This window comes from Xiphophorus couchianus, chromosome 13 (genome assembly GCF_001444195.1).
Source record: "Xiphophorus couchianus chromosome 13, X_couchianus-1.0, whole genome shotgun sequence".
NCBI lineage: Eukaryota > Metazoa > Chordata > Actinopteri > Cyprinodontiformes > Poeciliidae > Xiphophorus > Xiphophorus couchianus.
In genome coordinates, this window is record NC_040240.1 from 30,143,495 (window position 1) to 30,167,478 (window position 23,984).

General features: G+C 40.9%; 1 protein-coding gene and 1 long non-coding RNA gene across 4 annotated transcripts in view; one reads left to right on the forward strand and one right to left on the reverse strand.

Annotated features, from left to right (window-relative positions):
- The window catches only part of col22a1 (collagen, type XXII, alpha 1), an 80,604-nt gene that overhangs the window by 28,466 nt on the left and 28,154 nt on the right, over positions 1-23,984 (forward strand). For all 3 annotated transcript variants that reach the window (XM_028036126.1, XM_028036127.1, XM_028036128.1), the window contains 21 exons: positions 69-122; positions 216-269; positions 1,973-2,026; positions 2,112-2,156; positions 4,653-4,706; positions 4,800-4,853; positions 5,345-5,380; positions 6,650-6,679; positions 7,807-7,860; positions 7,969-8,022; positions 10,687-10,740; positions 18,629-18,682; positions 18,797-18,850; positions 18,962-19,015; positions 19,453-19,506; positions 19,640-19,684; positions 19,779-19,841; positions 20,740-20,793; positions 20,903-20,944; positions 21,034-21,066; positions 21,155-21,208. In XM_028036126.1, coding sequence (XP_027891927.1) covers positions 69-122; positions 216-269; positions 1,973-2,026; positions 2,112-2,156; positions 4,653-4,706; positions 4,800-4,853; positions 5,345-5,380; positions 6,650-6,679; positions 7,807-7,860; positions 7,969-8,022; positions 10,687-10,740; positions 18,629-18,682; positions 18,797-18,850; positions 18,962-19,015; positions 19,453-19,506; positions 19,640-19,684; positions 19,779-19,841; positions 20,740-20,793; positions 20,903-20,944; positions 21,034-21,066; positions 21,155-21,208 — 1,050 coding nt within the window. The remainder of the gene's footprint in view (positions 1-68; positions 123-215; positions 270-1,972; positions 2,027-2,111; positions 2,157-4,652; positions 4,707-4,799; positions 4,854-5,344; positions 5,381-6,649; positions 6,680-7,806; positions 7,861-7,968; positions 8,023-10,686; positions 10,741-18,628; positions 18,683-18,796; positions 18,851-18,961; positions 19,016-19,452; positions 19,507-19,639; positions 19,685-19,778; positions 19,842-20,739; positions 20,794-20,902; positions 20,945-21,033; positions 21,067-21,154; positions 21,209-23,984) is intronic.
- LOC114155969 (uncharacterized) lies at positions 12,822-13,148 on the reverse strand. Its single transcript, XR_003597878.1, has 2 exons — positions 12,976-13,148; positions 12,822-12,903 (listed from the first exon to the last, which is right to left on the reverse strand). It is a non-coding gene; the product is annotated as an uncharacterized LOC114155969 (long non-coding RNA).

Consider the following 23,984-nt stretch of genomic DNA (forward strand, 5'->3'; position numbering starts at 1 on the left):
TATTATTCACTCCGAGGCTTAAAAAGTTGTGGTCTGGTAATAAATACACATCCGTTTTCGTTCCGCAGGGCACAGGTGGTGTTCCTGGTATTGATGGTCTAACTGGTGACAAAGGGGACAAAGTAAGATGTAGACCGCTTTTAAATCCTGGTTAAAAAAAAAAAGTACAAGCTTTTAGAATATGCTTTAAAAATGTATTTGATTTTTGTGTTTAGGGCGAAGCAGGCAGGGCCGGTGCTGCAGGGTTAGCGGGTCCAGCCGGGCAGAAGGTAGGTAAACCGTTAACGTTAGGAATCTTTTATTATCTCAAGATTCCATTTGGTTCCTATTTCTGTGGTCACAGTTTCATTCCAAATTGGTTTTTGATAGGACAATCGACAAGCTTTTACAAGTAAAACTAGGAATGCACCGATCTAAAATGAATATCTGTATCTGTCATTATATTGAAAAGCATTCTGTGCCTGATCAATAAGGGCAGATATATTCTGTTTAATTCAATGCTTTGTGGTCTCGTGCTTTATTATTTATTTTACATTATATTTAGAATTCGTGGTTGCATTTCTGAACCATTTGAAAGGTTTGTTGCTGTTTATTTGTTACATGTTTAACCAAAGTTGTCAACCTATTGTTGTTGTCAGTTTCAGTTTCTTTATTTATTTTACATTGACTGCTCTACTACTAATTGCACAGACTGAACAAATTAAAGTTGTTTTTACATGTTTGATCAGGCTTATGAAGGTATTGGTGGATTTACGTGTGATGTACTGGAGCAGAGTTATCAAATATATGTTTAATTCAATACATTTATGTCTGCATTTAAAAAAAGAAATATTTTAAGTAAATCCAGAACAGTCTTTCTGTATCGAATCGGCCGATACTGTCATGTTCCGTGTTTTTCTGTGTGTTTAATTTGAGTTTCCCGTGTCTCTGTGTCTCCATGTTGTCCTGTCTCCCTTTGATTACTCCCAGGTGTTTCTCATTCCCTGATTACCTCCTGTGTATTTAGTGTCACCTGTGTGTCTTTGTCAGGTCCTCGTCTAATGTGCTCTCAGTCCTTCGTGTGTCCAGTCGTAAATTCAGTTGCTACCGGCGTTGAGCCCTGGCTTCCACTCAGTCGTGCTGCCTGTGTTTTTGGACTAGTTTTGGACTGTTTTGATGTTTATTTATTATTAAAACAACCATCAATCATCTCACCTGGGTCATCTGTGTCTTCCTCACCACCCTACTCCACCACTTCATGACAGATACTAAACTTCAGATATCGATATTGGTATCTTTATCAAAAAGTAAAAAAAGTGGATTGGTGCATCCCTACTTCAAACTATGCTACTTATCTTTCTTAATTCTCCATATTTACAGAAAATTCACATCCTTCTTGAAAAATGTTTTGTTTATTGCAATAGATGATTCAGTTTGTTCTACAATCTGAAAATAGAAATACAGTTTAGTTTACTTTTGCTAGCTTTATTATGAAACATTTGATATCTTTCATATTTGGAAAATTCTTTGCAGCTCAAGGCGAGTGTCATGATTTGGGTGGTGAGGCAGAAGCAGCAGACCCAGTATAAGATGAATAAGAAGGTTTAATAATGAAAACAAGTCCAGAAATCCAAAAACATACAAAGTCCAGGCAGCACAAAGGAGCGGATGCAGAAGCTCGCAGGTAGTGACAACAGGTACTGGACAAACACGACGAGGAACAAAGAACACAGGTGGGGTTAAATACACAGAGGGTAATCAAGGAGACAAGAAACACCTGGGAACAATCAAGGGGAGACAGGACAACATGGAGACTAAGAGACACAGAAACTCAAAATAAACACAGATACGGAACAGATCCTGACAGCGAGTTTTATTTTGCCATAGGGTCTAAACTTTCTTTCAGCCGTTTTCAGTCAGTCACCAGAGTAAATTGCAATGACAGTGACTTCATAAGTCCAGCAAATATAATTGTTCATTTTATGTTCTTCAGGGAATCCAAGGAGATGCAGGAATTCCAGGTGCGCCCGGACCGAAAGGCGTCTCTGTGAGTAACGTGCCTCACCTCCATCAGATAAATAGATACTGATAAATGTACGTTAGCTGAAAACCATCTACGTGTTTCGTTTTAGGGAGATTCTGGTGTTAAAGGAGAAAAAGGAACTCCAGGAGCTGGTGTAAGTTAACATGGGTCCAAACTTTTTAAAAGCAGAGCCTTCGCTTCCCTCATATTCTTCCCGTTTCCAACGGATACCAGAGAAAACCCTTATCCTCACAGTGCAGCTATCCCCAGCATGTCTTGACATTAAAACCGTGATTTTAGGTTTTTACCTCCACCAAACTCTAATTCCTGATAAGAGACGGAACTTTCTGAGAAGGTGAGATCATGTTTTTTTTTTCTTTCTCCTCGGAGGAATTGAAGAACTGAGGGGCGTAATTGTGCAAACAGATGGAGTTCACTTGATTCACTCTCCATGCTTCCTGTCTGGAATACTGCGGGGGCGTTTGGAGCTTTGTTGATGTCTGAAGCTTTCCTTGAAAAACTTTCTGTGTATGTTGCATATGTTGGGATTTTAGATTTCACTTCAGGTTGCTAGTAAAAATGTCCTCTCAAAAGTCCTTAGGTATGCTATTTTTGTCCGTCAAAATGTTCTTTTTTTTATCATTTAGCAAAATGCATACGAGCAATTTATAACAATCATTTCTATAGGATGCTAAGAGGTCAGAATTACAACACTGATTGCTTTGCCATATTGCAGGATGCTGTTTAAAAGGTTTGGGAACCTTACGGCTGCCAGGTTAAAATTTGTCTGTGAGCCAAACAGTCAGTCATTGAATAATTTCCTGTTGGTGAAAGTTACTGGAAAAATACTTTCCTCTGTAAAGTGATAAAGGAAACAAGCGGTTTTTAAGACACATGCAGCCGATGTTTGAAACGAAGAAATGTGTTTTTGCCACACATATTAGTTCAGATTAATGACTCCCACTTTGTTCCTGGAAACATTATGTACTCATTAGGAATGACCTTGTTTTGATTTCACTTTTCTTCCCATAAAAACCTAACAGCCACTTGAATTTTGTTCAACTTTTTTCTCCACTTTGACATTTTTCCAACTCCGCCCTTCAGATCACACATAATTTTAGTTTCAGGACCCTGAATGACCAGGGATTGCACTGATCTGAGATTTTATTGGCCAATTTTTGATCACCAGTTTTTATCGGTGAAACACTTTGACGCTGTTTTTAGCAGATTATCTGCTTTTATGTACTTCCAAATTCTATAAAATGCTTTTCATATACTGTTTTTTATTTTTTCACAATCTCAACACGGATTTGTCTTAAAACAATGTTTGGAGTAAAATTAAATGTAAAGTTCTCAAAAACAGATGAAAGGTACATAGCTGTCTTTTCCTGCATTGTGCAGTAAAATCATCACAGAGTTATCTATGAATAAATCCAAACTAAAACAATATTGTATGACTTTTACAATACTGATTCACAACTTTAACTTTGGAATCATAACTTAAAACTTCAAAGAGAAACTTTGGACTATTTACAATTGGTTTTATTGTCAGCTTTAATAATATCCCTTCTAATTTCTCTTTAAAAACCGTGACATAAGAAGTCCAGTTAAGTTTATTTGCAGAGCAACAAGGCAGTTCAAAGTGCTTTACACCATAAAAACATAACGCAGTAGCCAGAAGAGAACATGCAAATAACACTACAAGGACTTTTTCTGCCCTGAGAAATTATTTTTTAAAATATTACAGATATTTTTATTTTATTTCTACTGTGGGTGCATTCCATCAAATGAGTACCGTTTTAGAAGGAAGGAAATGAGCACCAAATTGAAGCACCAAAGAAGGTATTGGATGCAAAATAAGAAAAGATTCAAGACATTTATCGCAAATAACATTCTGCTAGCTTAGCACAACTGATTATCTAATAATAATACTTACTTGTTAGCTACTGCTAGCATATTAATGATTTATTACCTTACTTTAGCAATGATTATATCGGCAATAGTTTCTAATATGTCAGCAAAGCAGCTTAGCAATTAAACTGAAGTTAGCATTTTGGCTAAGAGTTGCAAGCCTTTTTTTGTTCTTTTTAAAAAATATTAGGGCCAGAGATGTCATTGACTCACTTTGTGAGAAAGCAGTAGCTATCAGTAGTTTTACATAAAGAAAAAAAGGAATAATTATTATGGGACTCACATTTTAAACTGGTTTTAGCTACTAGCTTATACTAGCAATGAGCACAGACAGCACAACTCCCATTACTAAAACATAGATCTCTTGTGGGAATTCACTAAGTAAAGTAGATCCTTACTGCAACTCTGAGAATACCAATAACCTGCCAAGTTGAAAGCTAAAAAGGAATATACAAACCTGCAGAGCAACATTCAGCCTTTGTGTTATCTGTTGAAAGTCCTGCTCTCTCTCGCTCTCCTGCAGCCTCAGTAACCTGCAGACATATTATAGAAAATACAGTTTCCTTTGGGGTATCTTCTTGCATATTGACTAACTCTGGCTGTATTAGTTCAACAGTAGTTCCTGGAAACAGAGGCTCCTGGATTTTCTTTTGCTGCTTTTTTAACGATGAAATAAATCAAACTATTTTCTCCTACCTCTGCTTGAAAACATTTGACACAACCCTTGTTTACATTTTAGGGTCTTCCGGGTGTAGACGGATTGCCAGGAAAATCCGGACTACCTGGAAAAGATGTGAGTTTTATCAGTGATCAAGGTTTGGTTTTTACAAGGAGACTTTAATTTAAATTTTCTGATTTTGTTTTCTTTCTTTTTTTTGTCCTTCAGGGTCTGAGAGGACTGACTGGAGCACCTGGACCAAACGGAATCAAAGGCAACAAGGTTTGCACACCTTCCCGCTGCCATTCGCATTCCACTCCAAGGAAAAGAGGATACTGTCATGAACATAATGTCAACAAGTTGAGCTGATATGACTGATTTAAGCTGGATATCTTCCAAGGCTTCCCAAGCTTACAGTCTGTTCTCACCAGACATTCCTCAGTCTCCTCGTTGTACCATCAAACCCGTCTGTTTGTCTAAGAAAATAAAAAGCGGAGTTCATTTCGTCTGTCTGTAATTACTGGCTTTGATGATTCTCCCAGTGATGCACATTTGCTTGTAACACCACACCCTGCTGTACGTACACATCAGAAGGCGCGCATAGACAGTCCCGCAAGGGTACGTCAACCACAAGTTCCATTTTGCTTCGGCTTACAATAAGCACACAGTTAAACATGACTCATTTTATGGATTACGGTAGCAGCTGTGTTATTATCACATATGAGGGTATTTTCATCCTGATGATGTTTGTTCTTGTGTGAACTCTGCCACAGGGGGAGAGAGGACTTCCTGGATTACCTGGGGATGTGGTGAGTATCAACAAAGTAGGAAAAAGTAAAAACGGCTGAAGTTATTAACAGTTTGCAGTGGTGAACAATTTGGAGTAACACATTTCAAAGGTGAAGTAGAACTCTGATTGGCATTTAATTTAGTCTGGTTAAGCTTTGAGAGTGCTTGAGTTATTGCTTAAACCAGCGGTCCCCAACCCCCGCGCCGCGGACCGGTACCGGTCCGTGGACCAATTGGTACTGGGCCGCGTAAGAAACAATTAAATATTTCTGTTTTATGTGTTATGTGAGTCTAGAGGATCTTTTATTTTGAAAATCCTTTAACCGGATTCTCTCGGTTCTTGTGCACCAACATTGAGCCACAAGCAGCAAAATGAGTAAGAAACAGGTCAGATTGTTTGGAAAGTTTCTTTGTGAAGGGAAAAGGCCCAGAGAAGAGACAGGAGGATGGATTTAACCCAGTAGGTGATTCCCACAGTCCAAGCTCTGCATGATATGGTGACCGGCTCGTTAGTGAGCCAATGAAGCTTCAAACTGATTCGCCACGTAGCAACCAAGAACCCTGAGCATCACTTCGAGTCTCTCTCATCTCTCCCAGATGGACCGTCTGGTTGCAGAGAAACGAGCTCAGGGCTCCATTAGTCATTATCGTGAGTTAAAATTTTCACGAAAGTAAAATGTTCGTTTTTGTGGCGCATCTGTATCTTATTCTGAAGGTATATGTAAACGTTACCATAGCGACCAGAGTCAGAGAGCGTTAGGGCAGTGGAGAGAGTAGAGGAGAGGAGTAGAGCTTGTGAGTTTTAGGTCTGGTTCACACGGCAGGATTTAAAGATTGTCGGCCGATTTTGTGACCACACACGACACGAGCCGATAAAAGTCCAACAGGTTCGGTTGGTTCGTGTGTCCAGCCACACGGCAGGAACCAATTCCACCCATGAACATCCCGATTCCAGCGCTAAGACCCTCCTCCTGGCTCTGATTGGTTGTTTTTGGTCAGGAATGGTGCATCTCTTCATACAGCAATAGCTGCTCAGATAGGAGGTGAAGGAGATCGATCTTTTCATAGATTATCTGTCTGATATTATACTGTCAGGACATGATAGTTTTTACAAATATGTAAAAATATTTTTTAATAAAAGTTACATACTGCAACTTTAAAGCTTCCACTTATATCATCACATCAGTGAGTTGTCTGGCTTTTCTGGCATATTAATGTTTTTTAAATATAAAAGTAACCATTACCTGAAATGTTCTGATAATTTATTTACTTTTTATTTACTATTAAAGGCGCAACAAGAAGGCCTCCGAGGTGAAAGGGTAAGTTACTATTTGCCGAAAAGCATATTTCAATTATTTGGCTCATGAACACAGATATTATTATTTTTATGTGGTATTTTTGTCACCAGCATCCACTTCATTGTGCGTTCTAGCAGATTTCCATGCTTAATTATTATTAATAATAAATAGCATAGTCATGTCACAACAAATAAAGCTAATGTCTTTTAGAGTAATGTTTTTTTTTCTTGTGAATATGAAGAGGATCATATAAAGCATAATGTTGGGCACACACAAAAATAACAATATTAAAGTATACTGTATATGAAAAACAACATTAAGAATAATGTACTGTACAGTAAGGACAAAATTCTAACATGAAATATTGAGCAGTTATCAAAAATAACATACAAAAGAATGTAGAATTGAGTTAGGGTAATTATGGAAAGATGTCACCAAAAATTCCAAATATGTATGTGTATTTGTGGATTTTACGACATCATTTACAGTACATAAAAATAAAACTGCACAAACATAAAATACAAAAAAATATCACTTTGTAGTGGAATCATAATAAATTTGCATATGGTAGCTGATGATTATTGGTATTGCTTTAACCTTTTGCAAGCATGTCTCTACTGATGAGACAATAACTGGTAAAGAATTTATCTTCCGTGCTAACATTTGTTTCTGGTTGGTATACAGTTAGCCTGGCTGTGCACAGACCAGTTAGCATGGTGTGCACCAATAGTAAATGGCCTGTATTTATAGCACTCCATCAAGCCCAATGGACTCCACAACACTTAACACTACATTCAGTCATTCACAAACTGATTCACATGCTGACCAGTGATGGCTTCTGGTCAGCCCTCGCCACATCATCGTCTACTCAGTCAGCTAAACGTTTTAGTGATTTTGATGGAAATCCTGAGCTTAAACTAGTGATTAGGTAAACACAAATTTCCAAATGAGTTTTATGCAGGACTTATTAAGTCAATAAAACCAAATACCTGCTACCTAAGATTAGCATTGGGTACCATCGCAAACTCTAAAGTGGCATTTTCTGAAGTCTGGGACCAGACAGTAGCCTGTAACACTCTACCACCTTAGTTTATGTTTTTATAATTCTCTATTATAGCTCATACTCCCATATGTTGCTCTTGTTCCAGGGAGAGCCTGGACCTGCTGGGCCTCCTGGAGCAGACGGTCGACCAGGACCAGCTGTAAGAATTACTTTTCAGCTTCTACTTGTGATGTCAAGGGAAAAAAGACTATTTGACTTTATATCCCACTCAGGCTGTATTAACTTTGACTAAAAATTTGTTTCTCAGGGTCCTGCTGGTCCACCGGGTCTGCCTGGTGAGCACGGCGATCCTGGCCAAATGGTAAGACTTTGACCCAGAACTTGAATGTGGCTAATCTGGTAGTATAAGCTACTTGCACATGCAGACATAAATCTTTTCTGGATCGAGGTGTCTGCATTGTGTATTAGGAAAAGGCATCACAAGGGTTAACGTTTTAGATTTGCAGGTAAATCCACAACATAGACTTCACAAAAAATCAAATGTATATTTTTCAGCATATTAGAAATATCAGCAAGACTGACAAATGTAATATAGACAGAATTCTGCAGAAGTATCAATGAACCACACGAGTGTTATCATGTAACATTGTTATTACTATGTTATTACATAATTATTACTACATTATATAGAAATGTTATTACTGTTACTACAAAGTTACTATGTTCTTACATAGTAGTAATTATGCTGTTCCATAGTAGTAACTGTTGTTACATAGTAATTACTTTGTTGTTACATAGTGGTATCTATGTTGTTACATAGTGGTATCTATGTTGTTACATAGTGGTATCTATGTTGTTATATAGTAGTTACTTTATTGTTACATAATAGTAGCTAGGTTGTTACATAGTAGTATCTATGTTGTTACATAGTGGTATCTATGTTGTTACATAGTGGTATCTATGTTGTTATATAGTAGTTACTTTATTGTTACATAATAGTAGCTAGGTTGTTACATAGTAGTATCTAGGTTGTTACATAGTGGTATCTATGTTGTTATATAGTAGTTACTTTATTGTTACATAATAGTAGCTAGGTTGTTACATAGTTAAATGTGCTGTGTCAAAGTTTAAATTTTCTTATTCAGCTGGAGATGGAAGGAAGGATCAAACCAGAAAACACGTAGGGCTAAAGCAGTCCTGAAGGAAACTTATCTAGGGTTTAAAGCATTCAGGAACAACTAATACAACTGTTATATACTGTTATGGCATGGAGTGTTGTCGGTGCTCTTAACAAAGGTCCTTTAAACTTCTATGAGAAGAAAAAGCCCATAGCTATCAAGACACATTGGAATATTTTAATCAGCAATAACTGTGTACATTGATGTATTTACAGGGAGTTTGTGACAACTGAAAACTGTATTGCATGTTAAGCCAAACAAAATATCCAATATTGGCTTTCTCCAGTCTTATAAAACTTTCAATCAGTGACCTTCTTAATATGAAAAACATTAAAACACACAAGAATTATTTTGTGAGCTCACCATGAAAAGACAATTTTGTGCGTTAGCTCTGTGTGGGGGAAAAAAAACCCCAAAAAACATTTTGAAATAAAATCTGCACGTCCCTGAATCTGCAAAGAGAAAGCAAGCCAGATAATTGCTCATTTTAAGCTAAAAATGATTATCGCTCTTTTAAAAAACATGTAACTCTTAATATGCAAGAATACAACCTTTAACTAATGAAATTAGATGTTTAAATGACATACAAGATCATTTCTGATGTTGTGGGAGGGAAATTAAGACATAAGGACCCTGTTATGAGCACTTGACTCATCAGTAACAGGGTGTTGGAATGAAACTCCTCAGCTGCTCAGTTGGACAGTCCAAGTTGCAGAGAGGCCTTGCTTTGATCCCATCAAGACATCCCATGTTAAATTGATAATAAAACAACCTTAATGTGGTGTTTTGTTATTATTTTGAGAGGCTGTGCAGAAAATGAAAACATGTCATAGGTCACCATGTCTAGTACTGGTAGTTGGATATTCTAAAATGCTAAATGTGAAAAACACATTAGGTGAGAAATGTTGGATAATGTCACAAAACCGCATTCAATAATTAGCTAAATTACCTGCTGCGATGAGTGAAAACTCCAGCTGGAATCATTGTGTATTATGTACACAACAAAATTGGCAAAATTAAATCATCACTTTTCCCAGTCTATTTGGTACTTCTCAAACTTTGTGTTAATTTAATTCTTTTGATAAGGCATTGAGTAGTTTTAACACTTGAAAGAGTAAAAGGAAAAACCTTTTTCACTTCCAATACGATACCAGTATCACCGCTTTGAGTATTGGACAATGCTGATATTGACCCGATACAATATCAGCATGAATCATGCATACTTTTATTGCTTATTTTGGGGTGAAAAGGTATCAAAACAAACTTTCCAGTTAGAGGAAGAAAATTAAACGAGTTTACACTTATTTCCTTTTTGGTTTGTTCGCAAATTATTTTACCATAGATATAGCCATCATCGGCTTTTGCAATATTCAATTCAACTCAATTCTATTCAGTTTATTTCTATAGCTCTAATTCACAACTTTGAGGCAGTTTGCCAAAAAAGTAATTTAAATTTAATCATACATAGATTCCAGTTGATCCTAATTACCAAACAGTACATTAAGCTCTGTTCATCATTACATTTTAAAAAAAGTTTTCTTATAAAAAGTACTCAACAAGTTGCATGTAGTCAATCTTGTGTGGCATAGAGAAAACAACCACACCTCACACAGAAAACCCCAACTTTGATGTAAACGGACAAACTTCTCGATATTCTGTATTAAACTCTTCCGGGTTTCATGGCTCTTGAATGAAAGCAGCTTTCTTCAGAAGTGGTTTCCTAAATTCTCACAGAAAAACAGTTGCATAGGGTTCCCTATGTGGTTTGAGGCAGGAGTTATGTTTCAAAGTGCTCACTGCTGTTCTTTTTTAATTCAATTTTATTCATCCAAACTGTTTCTTTTCAGGGAAAGAAAGGTGAAAATGGACTGCCGGGAATTGACGGCCTTCCTGGACCTCCAGTAGGAACAAAATCCTTCTTATTACACAAATTTCCTCCTTCTATAACAAATGTGATAAAATAACTTTTGGAATTACAGAACAGTCACAATGGACCTGTTAACACCTAAATTTTATTATATGGATGTGTACAAAGTTTTGTTTACTTCATATCCTGCTACTGTCTCTTTTTTTTAGTTTATGCTAATGGTTTACAAAGAATTTGATATGCTAAACCCTTTTAGTCCATAAAGATCAGGTGCATTTTATGTTATCTGGCTGGCGTTGATGCTCTCTCTAAAAAGTTGATGTTCATAAATCAGTGTCACTTTAATCCACAATAAATCGAGTCTTTCCTGTTTTATAATCCCATAAAATTAATTGGTGTTACACAGTTATGTCAAAGCTTCTTCAAGTACCTAATATAGACTTACTTGTTAAGGTTAGCTAAAGTGCTGTCAGTAGCATGTCACTAGCATGTTAACTAACATCGACTCACTATGTTTAGTATGAATTACTGCATTTGTTCATTAAACTAAAACTGGCTTAAATGCTAAGGTTAGCTAAACTTCTGTTAGTAGCATTTGGACCATGAGTAGCAGACTGTTTTATAGGGAATGAAGAGAAATTCATGTTAATTAAATAAATAGCTGCAACACGTTTGGTCTATTGACACTTTGCTTCAATAAGTGGAACATAGACAAAAAATATAAGCAGCGAATTGTGCCAGATTATGTGCTAAATTTATTTGCGGGTAGAAACATCGGCCAAGATTAACCAAGCAGGAAAATCTGCTACCTGCCGCCCTCTAGTGGCTTATCAGCACTACTCGTACCCAGGCTAGGAGTAGCTCTCACATTTCCTACTTATTAATGCTGTCATTTAGAAAGATATTACTGTAGGACAGCCAAGGCAGCTGAAAAATTCATCATCATCAGTGTGAGCAATTCTATTAAAAACATTATAAGCAAAAGAGAGCCAAGCACTCTGTCTGACACTCTATTGGTTAGCATGGTAAATGTTAAAATTCATGACCGGACCATTAGAACAAGGCTTAAAAGATGTGGTTTGTTTGGAAAGTCTGTCAGAAAAACATTGCTTTTCATTGGAAAAAAAATACTGCAGAAATATTTCCAGGTTTTGAAAGCTACATTTGAATAAACCACAAGAACCCTATGGTATAATGTTCACTTAGACCAAAGAAAAGATGTTTTGCCTAAAGGCGGAGCTGTATGTTTTTTTTATTATCCTTATTTCAGCCCAGATGCGCATTCTTTCTATCTGTTAGGGTTAGGTAAAGCATGGTGGTGCAGGGATGATGATTTGCCTTGTAGATGCAGGATCTTTGTTGTCATTGATTTTGTTTTGCATTTCTATGAGGGAACATGAACATATCTGTCATGGGTCTTCAACCTGTGGTCTTTAGACCCTTCTCTGGGACTCTTAATAACTTTGTTTTTAAATCTAACATTAATAAAATTGAAAACAAACTATACATAGCATAAGAACAATAGAGAAAAATATTTAACCATTTTCTGTTTAAAAGCAAAACATGCTGTACATTTATTTCCACAATAGAATATGTACAGTTTCCTCAAGAAAATGAAACTAGTGATGTAAGATATTCTTTTTAGGCTCTAAGCCTTAAAATATGGAGAATTCAGCTCAGAGAAATTTATTCACCCTGTTTATAAAAGTGATTAAAATATATTCATGGCTGCATAAACATAAAGAAAATACATGCTACAGTTTATGAGAGAAACTGGAAAATAAAAATTTTTAAGGCTCATGTATGTTTATTCGAGACAAAAGAAAATGCTCTTTGGATTCTAAATGTTACTAAACACAGTAGGTGTTCAACCAAGAATGATCAAAGTGTCGCATTGGGTGCCATATGGAGTAATAAATCTGTTGTGTTTTACACCCATTAGGCCAGATTTATTATTATTATGCTACAACTTGATAAAAGCCAGGATATCTTTTTGTCCTGAAACATGAAAGCTACACACCTGGGGTCTACTCTCTATTCCTCAATAATCTATACCTGTCATGGTGAGTTTCAGTTTACGAACCCACATGCAAGAACACAAGCAGAAGAGATCGATAAAGTGCACAATAATACGTTTTATTGAAGTCAGGGGAGGGGTCAGGAAGCGAATACTGGAGCTGATGACCGGGTCGTCTTGCTACCAACAGGAGAAGCCGGGTTAGAATAGTAAGGTGAGAATCCTTCAGGAATGATTCAGAGTCTGTCTTACTTGGAAGGAAGGGGATTCCACCGGAGAGGGATCGACGAGAGGAAAAGGTGAGCACACGAGGAGTGGCGTCTGACCGGTAGCACCGACAGCGTCGAGGGAGGACACAGGAGGTAGGTAATCCACAATGAGGGAGGCACAGACTCACACGGAATTTGGGAAGGACTGTTCTTAGCCAGAACAACAGGATATCTGGCGAGGAAGACAACAAAGGGTTAGAGCGGAGCAGATCACAGAGAGCCTAGTTCTGGAACGAGTGTTACCGAAGTAAGCAAACACTCAGGCGATGAGAAGAAGAGGAGCTGCTGCTTAAATCCATAATCCACGCCCTCCAAAACAAGCTGCAGGTGTGTAGACGGGTTGAACTCAGCAGCTTCCCAGGGGCTCTGCATGTTGGCGACATCTGGTGGATGTCATGAGGAATGCCGGTTCCAATGGCAGAAAAAAAAAAAAAACTCAAACCAAAAACAAAACAGAAAAGAACCCAGACCCTGACAGTACCCCCCCCTCAACGGACGCCACCTGGCGGCTGAGCAGAGGATGAGGGCTGAGAGTCCCAAAACTCCCTAATGAGGGTGTTATCCATAATAAACGATCCAGGGACCCAGGATCTTTCTTCAGGGCCGTAGCCCTCCCAGTCGACGAGGTACTGGTAGCCCCGACCCCGCCGCCGGGAGGCAACCAGCCGACGGACGGCAAAAACGGTGTGGCCCTGCCTGTCCAGGGAGGGAGGAGGGGGTTCGGCCGGAGGGCAAAGTTCACTGGAGAGAACAGGTTTAATTTGGGACACATGGAAGGTCGGGTGGATACGCAAGGATGGAGGGAGTCGCACAGCCGAGGGACCAACGAGCGCCAGTATCTCGAATGGACCAATGAATCTAGGGGACAGCTTCCTGGACATAGATTTGAGGGGAACGTCACGCGTCGACAACCATACCTTCTGACCAACGGAGTATGTCGGGGCAGGGATCCTATGTCGGTCAGCGAGTCGTTTATTAATAGCGGATGAGTTGTTGAGGGCGGAGATGGTGTCCTTCCAGATCTTGTGACTTCTGCGAATGTGGTGCTGGACCGACGTGACAGAGATGTCGCTTTCGTCACACGGGAGGAGAGGAGGTTGGTATCCCAGGACTATTTCAAAAGGAGAGAGACCAGTAGCTGCAGAAGTGTGGCAGTTATGTGCATACTCTACCCACGGAAGGTGTTGAGCCCAATCATCAGGGTTGGTAGAGGTGAGACATCGCAGGGTGGCCTCCAGCTCCTGGTTCATACGTTCAGTCTGCCCGTTGGTTTGGGGATGATACCCGGAGCTGAGAGACACCTTGGCTCCCAGGGCAGAGCAGAACTGACGCCAGACCTGCGAGATAAACTGGGGCCCGCAGTCGGAGAGGATCTCCTGGGGTATCCCATGCAGCTTGAAAACATGCTTGATAAGTAGCTTAGCTGTCTGAGCAGCGGTGGGTAGTTTGCGTAGGAGAACGAGATGACAGGCTTTGGAAAAACGGTCGATGATTGTGAGAATGGTGGTCATACCTTTGGACCTTGGGAGTCCGGTGACGAAGTCGACAGCGATGTGGGACCATGGTCGTCTTGGTATGGGTAGCAGCTGTAGGAGGCCCGCAGGGGGTCGGTTGGGCGACTTGTTGCGTGCACAGACTGCGCAGGCGGAGACGTACTCCTTAACGTCCTTGTGTATCGATCCCCACCAAAACCTGCGATTGACCAACCCTATGGTGCGACTGACTCCAAGGTGAGCAGAGAACTTGGAGGCATGAATCCATTGTAGGAAGCGGGCACGGACAGCGGAGGGAACGTACAGTTTACCTGGAGGGCAAGCTTCAGGAGGAGGCTCGGTTTGGTGCGCTTGGCGGATGATGTCCTCCATCTCCCACGTTACTACTCCGACCGTGCAACTAGGCGGGAGAATGGGAGCCAGGCTTTCCTCCGAATCGTCAGGGGAGTGTATCCTGGACAGGGCATCTGGCTTTACGTTCTTTGAACCTGGACGATAGGAAATGGAAAGGTTAAAGCGTGCGAAGAACAGAGACCAGCGAGACTGGCGTGGGTTGGATCTTTTAGCTGACTGGAGGTAGGCCAGGTTTTTGTGATCGGTCCAGACTAGAACGGGGTGTTCTGCTCCCTCCAGCCAGTGACGCCACTCCTCCAAAGCCAGTTTTATGGCCAGCAATTCTCTGTCTCCCACATTATAATTTCTCTCAGCTGGAGAGAGTCTGCGGGAAAAAAAAGCGCACGGGTGTAATCTCTGATCCTGCTCAGTGATCTGGGACAGAACGGCCCCCACCCCAATATCGGATGCATCAACCTCCACTACAAACTGCTTACTTGGGTCGGGTTGAACCAGGACAGGGGCCTTGGAGAACCGCGACTTGAGTTCAGTGAAGGCGGCCTCGGCTTGTGGAGTCCAACTAAACACCCTTTTTGTGGAGGTGAGAGCTGTGAGGGGGGAAGCTATCTGGCTATAGTTCCGGATGAACCTTCTGTAAAAGTTGGCAAAGCCTAGGAAACGTTGGAGTTGTTTACGCGTTTCAGGCTGAGGCCAGTCCAGAACTGCTTTGATCTTGTCTTCTGCCGCTCTGACCTGTCCGCTCTCAAGGACGTACCCCAGGAAAGTTACTGATGGGCGGTGGAACTCACATTTTTCGGCTTTCACATACAATTTGTTCTCTAGTAACCTCTGGAGAACTAGACGGACGTGTTTTTGGTGCTCAACAAGGGTCCTTGAGTAGATGAGGATGTCATCTAAGTAGACAAAGACATTAATGAAATCTCGGAGGACGTCGTTCACAAGGGCCTGGAAGAAAGAGGGGGCGTTAGACAAACCAAAAGGCATGACCAGATACTCGTAGTGCCCCAAAGGGGTCTTAAAAGCGGTCTTCCATTCGTCACCAACCCTGATACGGAGTAAATGATAAGCGTTTCTAAGACCCAGTTTAGAAAAGACGGTTGCCCCCTGGACAGGTTCGAAGGCAGAGGAGAGCAGGGGTAAAGGATACTTGCTCTTGATGGTAATTTGATTTAGGCCTCTATAGTCGATGCAGGGCCTAAGAGAACCATCCTTCTTCCCCACAAAGAAGAAACCAGCACCCAAAGGGGAAGACGAGGTACGGATAATACCTGCAGCGAGGGATTTATTTATGTAATCCTCCATGGCCTGGCGTTCGGCCCTGGAGATGTTATACAGTCTACTGTTAGGTAGAGGGGCCCCAGGCAGGAGGTCGATGGCACAATCATACGGTCTGTGAGGGGGTAGAGAGAGGGCCTTGTCTTTACTGAAAACAGTAATGAGTTCATGGTACTCACTAGGAACGGAGGTGACGTCGGGCGGATCAACCTCATCCATCGTAGAACGTGTGGACTGCAAAGGAACAGCGGAACGGAGACAGGTGGTGTGGCACTTGGAAGACCAGGAACCAATCCTTCCCTCAACCCAATCTATCTGGGGGTTATGCGTGAATAGCCAGTTGAATCCTAGGACTATGGGGGAACTGGTTGTGGGAAACACATAGAAAACGATCTCTTCAGTGTGGTTACCAGAAATTAGCAGGCGTAGTGGCTTGGTCCGGTGGGTTATCTGGGGTAGACCCTTCCCGTCCAGGGCAGCAACACGGAGAGGAACTAATAGTGGTTCAGTAGGCACGGAGAGCTGGTGAATGATGTCGGAACTGATGAGATTTTGTTCGCAACCGGAGTCAATGAGAACTGACACTGAAAGTGAGTCATTGTCGGTGAATAGGGTGACAGGAAAGGTGAGACGGGGTTTAGGAGTGGACGATGCCGGCAGTCTCCCCGCTTTCACTGCCGGACCTGCGGGTTTAAACGTACAGGACAGTTAGCGATCACATGGTTCGGCTCACCGCAGTAAATACAGAGCCGGGAGCGTAGCCTCCGTTGGCGCTCTTCGGGTGTGAGCCTCGTGTTTCCTATTTGCATGGGTTCAACACCTGGGGCTGGGGGAGGAGGTGAGTGCTGAGCAGAAGAACGACTACTGGTTAGAAAAGCGCGTGGAGAAGAGACTCGACGGGTGCGTTCCCTGGCTCTAGCACGGATTCGGTTGTCCAATCTTATAGCTAGGTTTATGAAATCGTTCAAGGATTCTGGTTCATCCAACGTGGCTAGTTCGTCCTTTATCTGCTCGTTTAGACCATGAAAAAAGGCACTCTTGAGAGCTACAGCGTTCCAGCCAGATGCGGCCGCCTTGATCCTAAAATCTATGGCGAAATCAGAAACGCTTTTCTGACCCTGCTTTAGCCCGTGCAAGTCTCTGGAAGAGGATGTTCCTTCAGTTTCCTGTCAGAAAACCTGTTTTAATTCATTTAGAAACTCGGGGTAGGTACATCCATAATTAGCTGTTGTGGTAAACCGGGCTTCGGCCCACTCTAAGGCTCGGCCCGTCAACAAGGATAATACATAAGAAATTTTATGGTCATCATCGGGAAAACTCTGTGGCGAATGGTTAAAGACAATGGTGCATTGGAGGATAAATCCTTTTACCTTCTTGATGTCACCAGAAAACTTATCTGGAGTTGCCGGGCGGACCTCAGAGAACCCGGAGCGGACGGGTGGATCCGGGACTAATGACGGAGCAGATGGGGAAACAGAAGATTGGTTTGCGTCCTGTGGTACTGAGTTCTGTAGGAAATTGGAGAGTTCAGTTAATCGTCGGTTAGTTTCGGCTTGGCGACTTCCCAGCTCTCTCAGAGCTGCATCGTGGGACTGAATGAGGGCTTGTTGGTCTGATATCGCTCTTCTGATCGCGTCTGCGGAGGTCGTAGCATGGCCCGAGTGCTCTGTCATGGTGAGTTTCAGTTTACGAACCCACATGCAAGAACACAAGCAGAAGAGATCGATAAAGTGCACAATAATACGTTTTATTGAAGTCAGGGGAGGGGTCAGGAAGCGAATACTGGAGCTGATGACCGGGTCGTCTTGCTACCAACAGGAGAAGCCGGGTTAGAATAGTAAGGTGAGAATCCTTCAGGAATGATTCAGAGTCTGTCTTACTTGGAAGGAAGGGGATTCCACCGGAGAGGGATCGACGAGAGGAAAAGGTGAGCACACGAGGAGTGGCGTCTGACCGGTAGCACCGACAGCGTCGAGGGAGGACACAGGAGGTAGGTAATCCACAATGAGGGAGGCACAGACTCACACGGAATTTGGGAAGGACTGTTCTTAGCCAGAACCGCGAGAGAACAGCAGGATATCTGGCGAGGAAGACAACAAAGGGTTAGAGCGGAGCAGATCACAGAGAGCCTAGTTCTGGAACGAGTGTTACCGAAGTAAGCAAACACTCAGGCGATGAGAAGAAGAGGAGCTGCTGCTTAAATCCATAATCCACGCCCTCCAAAACAAGCTGCAGGTGTGTAGACGGGTTGAACTCAGCAGCTTCCCAGGGGCTCTGCATGTTGGCGACATCTGGTGGATGTCAGGAGGAATGCCGGTTCCAATGGCAGAAAAAAAAAAAACTCAAACCAAAAATAAAACAGAAAAGAACCCAGACCCTGACAATACCTGAATAATTGTTGGGAGTTATTTTTGTTTTTCAATATTGTAATAAAAAAATCACTTTTAATGGTTAGGTACATGATGAAATATCAATTCAAACAATGTTTTTTTATTTCTTCTTCTTTTTTTTAAGGGTCCGCTCGGTCCGCCGGGTCCACCGGGGGGACTGGGACACATGGGACAGCCTGTGAGTGATGAGCTAAAATCAGTGTTCAACATTGCCTTCTGAAATTGTTATGGAAATAAACATGTATAGGGCACAACTGATAGACACTAAAGTACCTCCTTTGTGTTTCCCCAGGGTCTACCTGGTGAACTAGGATTTCCGGGTAAACCAGGAGAGCCAGGAAAACCTGTGAGTTCAATTTGTAATCCTAAAAACGTGTCATTCTGTTTTTTTAACCTTTACTAAAGAGTTGGAGTTTGTCGTCAGCTACTGTAACCATTTATCTCATGCTCTTTTAAGGGAATGCCTGGGAAGGATGGCCTGGATGGTCTTGCTGGCACTGATGGCTCTGTGGTCAGTACAAGCCTCAAAATTCCTCTTTTAACCCTCAAACAGCTGATCACAATTGTGTCATATCTACTTCTTGATATTCATTTTGATCCATTTTGTAATCTATAAACAGTTCAGCAAGCTTAAGACCCAAACCTGATGGCCAAACGATGGAAACACTCAAAAAAAAATAGCCATTAAAGCTTTTGAGGGTGAAAATCAGAGCACAAACATACAGAACTGTCAACTTGTGACTGTCAGATTTCTTTCGTTTTTTAAACATTTCAATGTCACAGAAAAGCAAAAACGTGAAATCTGCATAGGGCAAAGGCTTTTCCAAAAGTGAAGGATTTGATCAGCGTATTTTTAATCCGAACTTACGTGTGGCATATTGTCTATCTGTAAAGAGCTTTTTGCGATTAAATGGGTGCTCTCTTAATGTTGATCTTTTGTCCTCGAAGGGGCCCAGAGGAGAACGGGGAGCAGACGGTTTTCCTGGAAAGCCTGGACCTAAGGTACCACTGCTTCATCTAACCCTGGGACACACATAGACCGAGGGAAACCACATTACGTGTGACCCCAGGATGTGGCATATGTCGTCTCCATGTGCAAAGCTGACATTTTGGTGGCTATGTCTCTTATCTGCAGGGTGATGAAGGGCCTCCTGGACCAAGAGGTCCTCCAGGGGAGAGGGTAAGTTCAGACCCTTTCTTATTTAGGACTTCAATGAGATACTTTCATTGAAACAGAAAGTGTGCTTTCTAATATCATGTAAATTTCTTAACAGGGAGAAGCTGGGGCCCCCGGTCAACCAGGTGCTGATGGAGCACGAGGAGACAGAGGGACTCCGGTAGGAATTAACACCAAAGTAATGATTGGAACAGAATGAAAGACTTTTTGTCCAAACCTAGACAAATTATCTGCAGTATTAGGTGGAAAATTACTTGTGATAATACCTAACAGAAGTTATTATGCTAACAGCAACTAGCCTAAAAACACCAATTATAGCAGTTGATTTAAGTTTGGCTTTCCATTATCATTACTCCGAGTTTGGAGCACAGACGTAATGGAACAGAACATACCACCAGTACTGGTTCACTGCTGTTGACTGCTGCACCATAATACATTTGCTTTGACCTTGCATATTATTTATTACTGAATTTCATCCAAATACGAGTAAGGTAAGGGCAGCCCAAAAACAGCAGGTAGTAGAGTAGACTACTGCCTGTTTGTGGTTTGGTATTTGTGTTTCAGTATTCAGACTTTTTTGTGGAACGTGAATCCAATATTCACAGAAATTTGCCATTTTGCAGACTTTTTCGTAGAGCACGTCTAAAATATTTGAAGTAAAATCCAGCTTGGGAACCTCTTGTCTTGTCTCTATGCTGTAACTGCGAAGTAATTTCCCTGCTGGGATGAATAAAGTACTTCTATTCTATTCTATTCTATTCTAAATAACCTGATTATTATGCTACTTGATGTGCTACTAGCTGGTATTTGCCAAGCAGCCAATCTAGGAGTACCATTTCTATTCCTTGGGGCTGATTGACCCTATGTGTGATGTCACATCATATCGATTTGTGAATTCAATTGAAGTCGTATTGTAAACATTGTTTCTAGCTGTAACACAGAAAAGTTATTTTTGACAATAAAATGAAAACGTTTAAATTTCCCTTTTGTACATTTGAAACTGATGTGCCAGAAATGTGTGGAAACTCAGTTATTTGTCTCTTCTTTTCTTAATAAAGGGAGAAAGAGGAACAGAGGGACCATTTGGGCCAAAAGGTGAAAAGGGTGACAAGGTAAATGTTGGGAAACATTACAAGATGGCCGCTGTGGATGTTGCTTTGTAGTGGCTACACTGAGGCAGTTAGCATGCGGACTCTGTGAACATGCCGTCTCTCGCCTCAGGGTGAAGTTGGACAACGGGGACTCCCTGGAGTTCCAGGAAACGTAAGTCGACCACCAGCTGTTTTCCATGTGCAGTTCAAGCCTCTGCTGCAGTTTAAGTTACCATATTCTGTGATGCGTTGTGTTGACAGGTCGCTAATGTCATCCCAGAGCCTGGCGAGCCGGTGAGTAGACACTTACACTTAAAAACACTTCTCTGCTTTAACTTTGTGCTGCAATTTTAAACTAATGTTCAGCTCTCTTGCCTCACAGGGGAAGCCGGGAGAGAAGGGGGAGAAAGGGGACCAAGGAAAACCAGGAGAATTGGTGATGCTTTCTTTCTTTTCACTTTTTTTTCCCTCTAAGAAAATAGTAAAAAGCACAGCTGGCAATGTGCTCACATATCCACTAGATGTCAGCAGAGATTTTTCTCTATCCATCCATCCATTTTCTAACACCCTCGTCCCTACTGGGGTCGGGAGGCGGGGTCACCCTGGACAGGTCACCAGTCTGTCGCAGAGAGATTTTTCTTCAACATATAAAATTGTCACAAACTCAGCAGCCTGGAAGCTGTTCAGGACATCATGTGCTGTCCAGTTAATTAGTTTGTATATTATGTCAGCTTAACACATCACTGTTAGTGGAGCTTTAATATAAAATACTGTAAACAAATTGTACCTGTGTTAATCACTATACTTTGTAGTAGATTACATTAATTACATATCAGTGAGAAACATTATTTATCAACCTTACAGATTTCCTTTTCTTTCTTTTCTTTGGTATATATATACTCAAATGAGTATGAAAACATTTTTAGATTGATGCTTTCATTTATTAAGGAGAAAAAAAACAACAATTTCTGGCTCTAATTTTTGGAACACGAAGTTCAATTCCTCTAGTAACACCTGGAGCTAATTACTCCTTGACCTTTACGGCCAGGAAACGACTCAAATCGACAACATGAAGTTGGTTAAACGGCCTTGAAAAGTAAGTCATTATGCCCTCGAATTAAGAAATTCAAGATAAAAAGTTTATTGACATTCATCAGTCTGCAAAGGGTTATAAAGTCTTAGCTGGGAGACTTACTGAAGTTACTCCAAGAGGTAGATTTTCTGTGTCTCATTTCAGAAAGCAAAACTCAAATATAATATGGATTTATTACACATAGAGATAAATATTTCAAGCCTTTATTTCTTGTAATTCTGTTGATTTTTGACTCACAGAGTGAAAGCTCCAAATTCCCTGCCTCAGCGACTTGGAATATGAGAGAAGATAGATTTTTAAAAAAGGACATTTCAGTCAGAAATGTTGAGCTTGTGAAAAGTGTATTCAAATCTCTGCACTCAGTATTTGGTTGGGTCTAACTTGGCATGAATTACAGCGTGGTTCTACTGAGATGGAATGGAAGTTCAGGTTAGATCCATAGAGGTCAAAAGGTCATCTGGACCGTTGCTTCTGGTGCCTCTCATCTTCCCCTCCAGATTCTGGGACGCTGATTTCCAAATCAAATGCAAACTTTACTTTCATCTGAAAAGGGAACTTTGAACCACTGAGCAACAGTCCAGGTCATTTTCTCACCTCTGACTCAGTCCACTCCCCGTTAAGTTCCCCCAGACGGATTTTATTTCACAATCCTCTCAAGGTTATCCTTGTTGCCGGTCCACATTTTCCTACCACTTGTTTTACTTCCACTGAACTTTCTGAGAATATGCCTGGATGCATCTTTCTGTGAACAACCAGCTTCTTTAGCAATGACCTTTAATGACAGCTCAGTCAGCCGTCTTTCCCAGAAGTAACACCGTGTTCTACTGAATCATTGACCATATAATTGTGCAATTTTGAAAATATATTTAAGTGGAAACATGGCAATTTAAAAAAAAAAGTTTTGTCACTAGGTTGAGGTATTTTATTTTATTTTTTTGGCTGTATAAAAATTGGTTTATATTGCAAAACTGCAATGGAAAAACCTGTTTCACTTCACACAAGTTACACGGTCAACATGTGACTAAATAAAACTTCCAATAAACTGTCAATAAAACTTCTTTGTGTTTTATTGGCAAAAAGAAGTAGTTGGAGGATCATGGCGAGGCATGTTTTTTAATGACATGTGTGATTTTCATTGTGTTTCTTATCCAATGGAAAAACCACAACTGCAAAATTTTATTTTTTCAGCATTAGCGTAATATCAGCAAGATATTTGTGATGGAAATGAAGTTTAAAGGCTCAGGAAACTTTGCAGGTGTTTTGAGTCAATTAGCTGATTAAGGTGTGACACCATGAGCTTCCCGTATTCAACTTCATATTAATATTTAAAGTTTCTGAGACATGGATTTTGGCTTTTCTTTATTGTCATGATTATAATCCTATAATCATCAAAATTACAAGAAATAAAGGCTTTAAATATTTCGCTCTCTATGTAACAAAGCCATAGAGTCAGTGAGTTTCACTTGCTGAAATGAGTGACCAAAAGTATTGGGCTTTCCCACAGTATCCTAACTTATTTTAAATGCAAAAAGTGGAAAAATAAAGCTGTCCTCGGTAAGGTCGGTATCTTGATTCAACAAGAAGGAGATCCGATATTACTGGCATCCATGAGGAAGTTCCAGGGCCAAAGTCCCTGCTGACTGGAAAGAACACACAGGTCCTTCTCAGATTTACCTGAAAACATATCTGGATGAAAATATCCCACAGACTGAAGCAACCAAATCGCTTTTTGTCGTGAGATGGCACCTGGCTCAAAAATGGCCTGGACGAAGGTTTTGGACTCCACTAGTCAGTCTGGACTTTAATCCCACTGAGGTCTTGTTGAATGACCTTCAACACGTCCTTCACACTCAGAAAAATCCCTCCAGTTTGGTAGAAATGAACCAATTCTGGAAGAAAGAGTAGGCGAAGATTGCTCCAGTGTGATACTTCAGTTTTCCCAAACACCTGATGGCGGCAGTCGTCACCCAGGGCGGCGCAGGCAGTTTTCAGGTGTAGGGGGTGAAAACTTTTGCAGATAGTTTTGTTTGTTTAGATTGTTCTCTCAATAAGGAAAAAAAATCATCATTTGAAAAGAGCATATTATTGTGTTGTATTTGGTTATATTTGTATGATATTA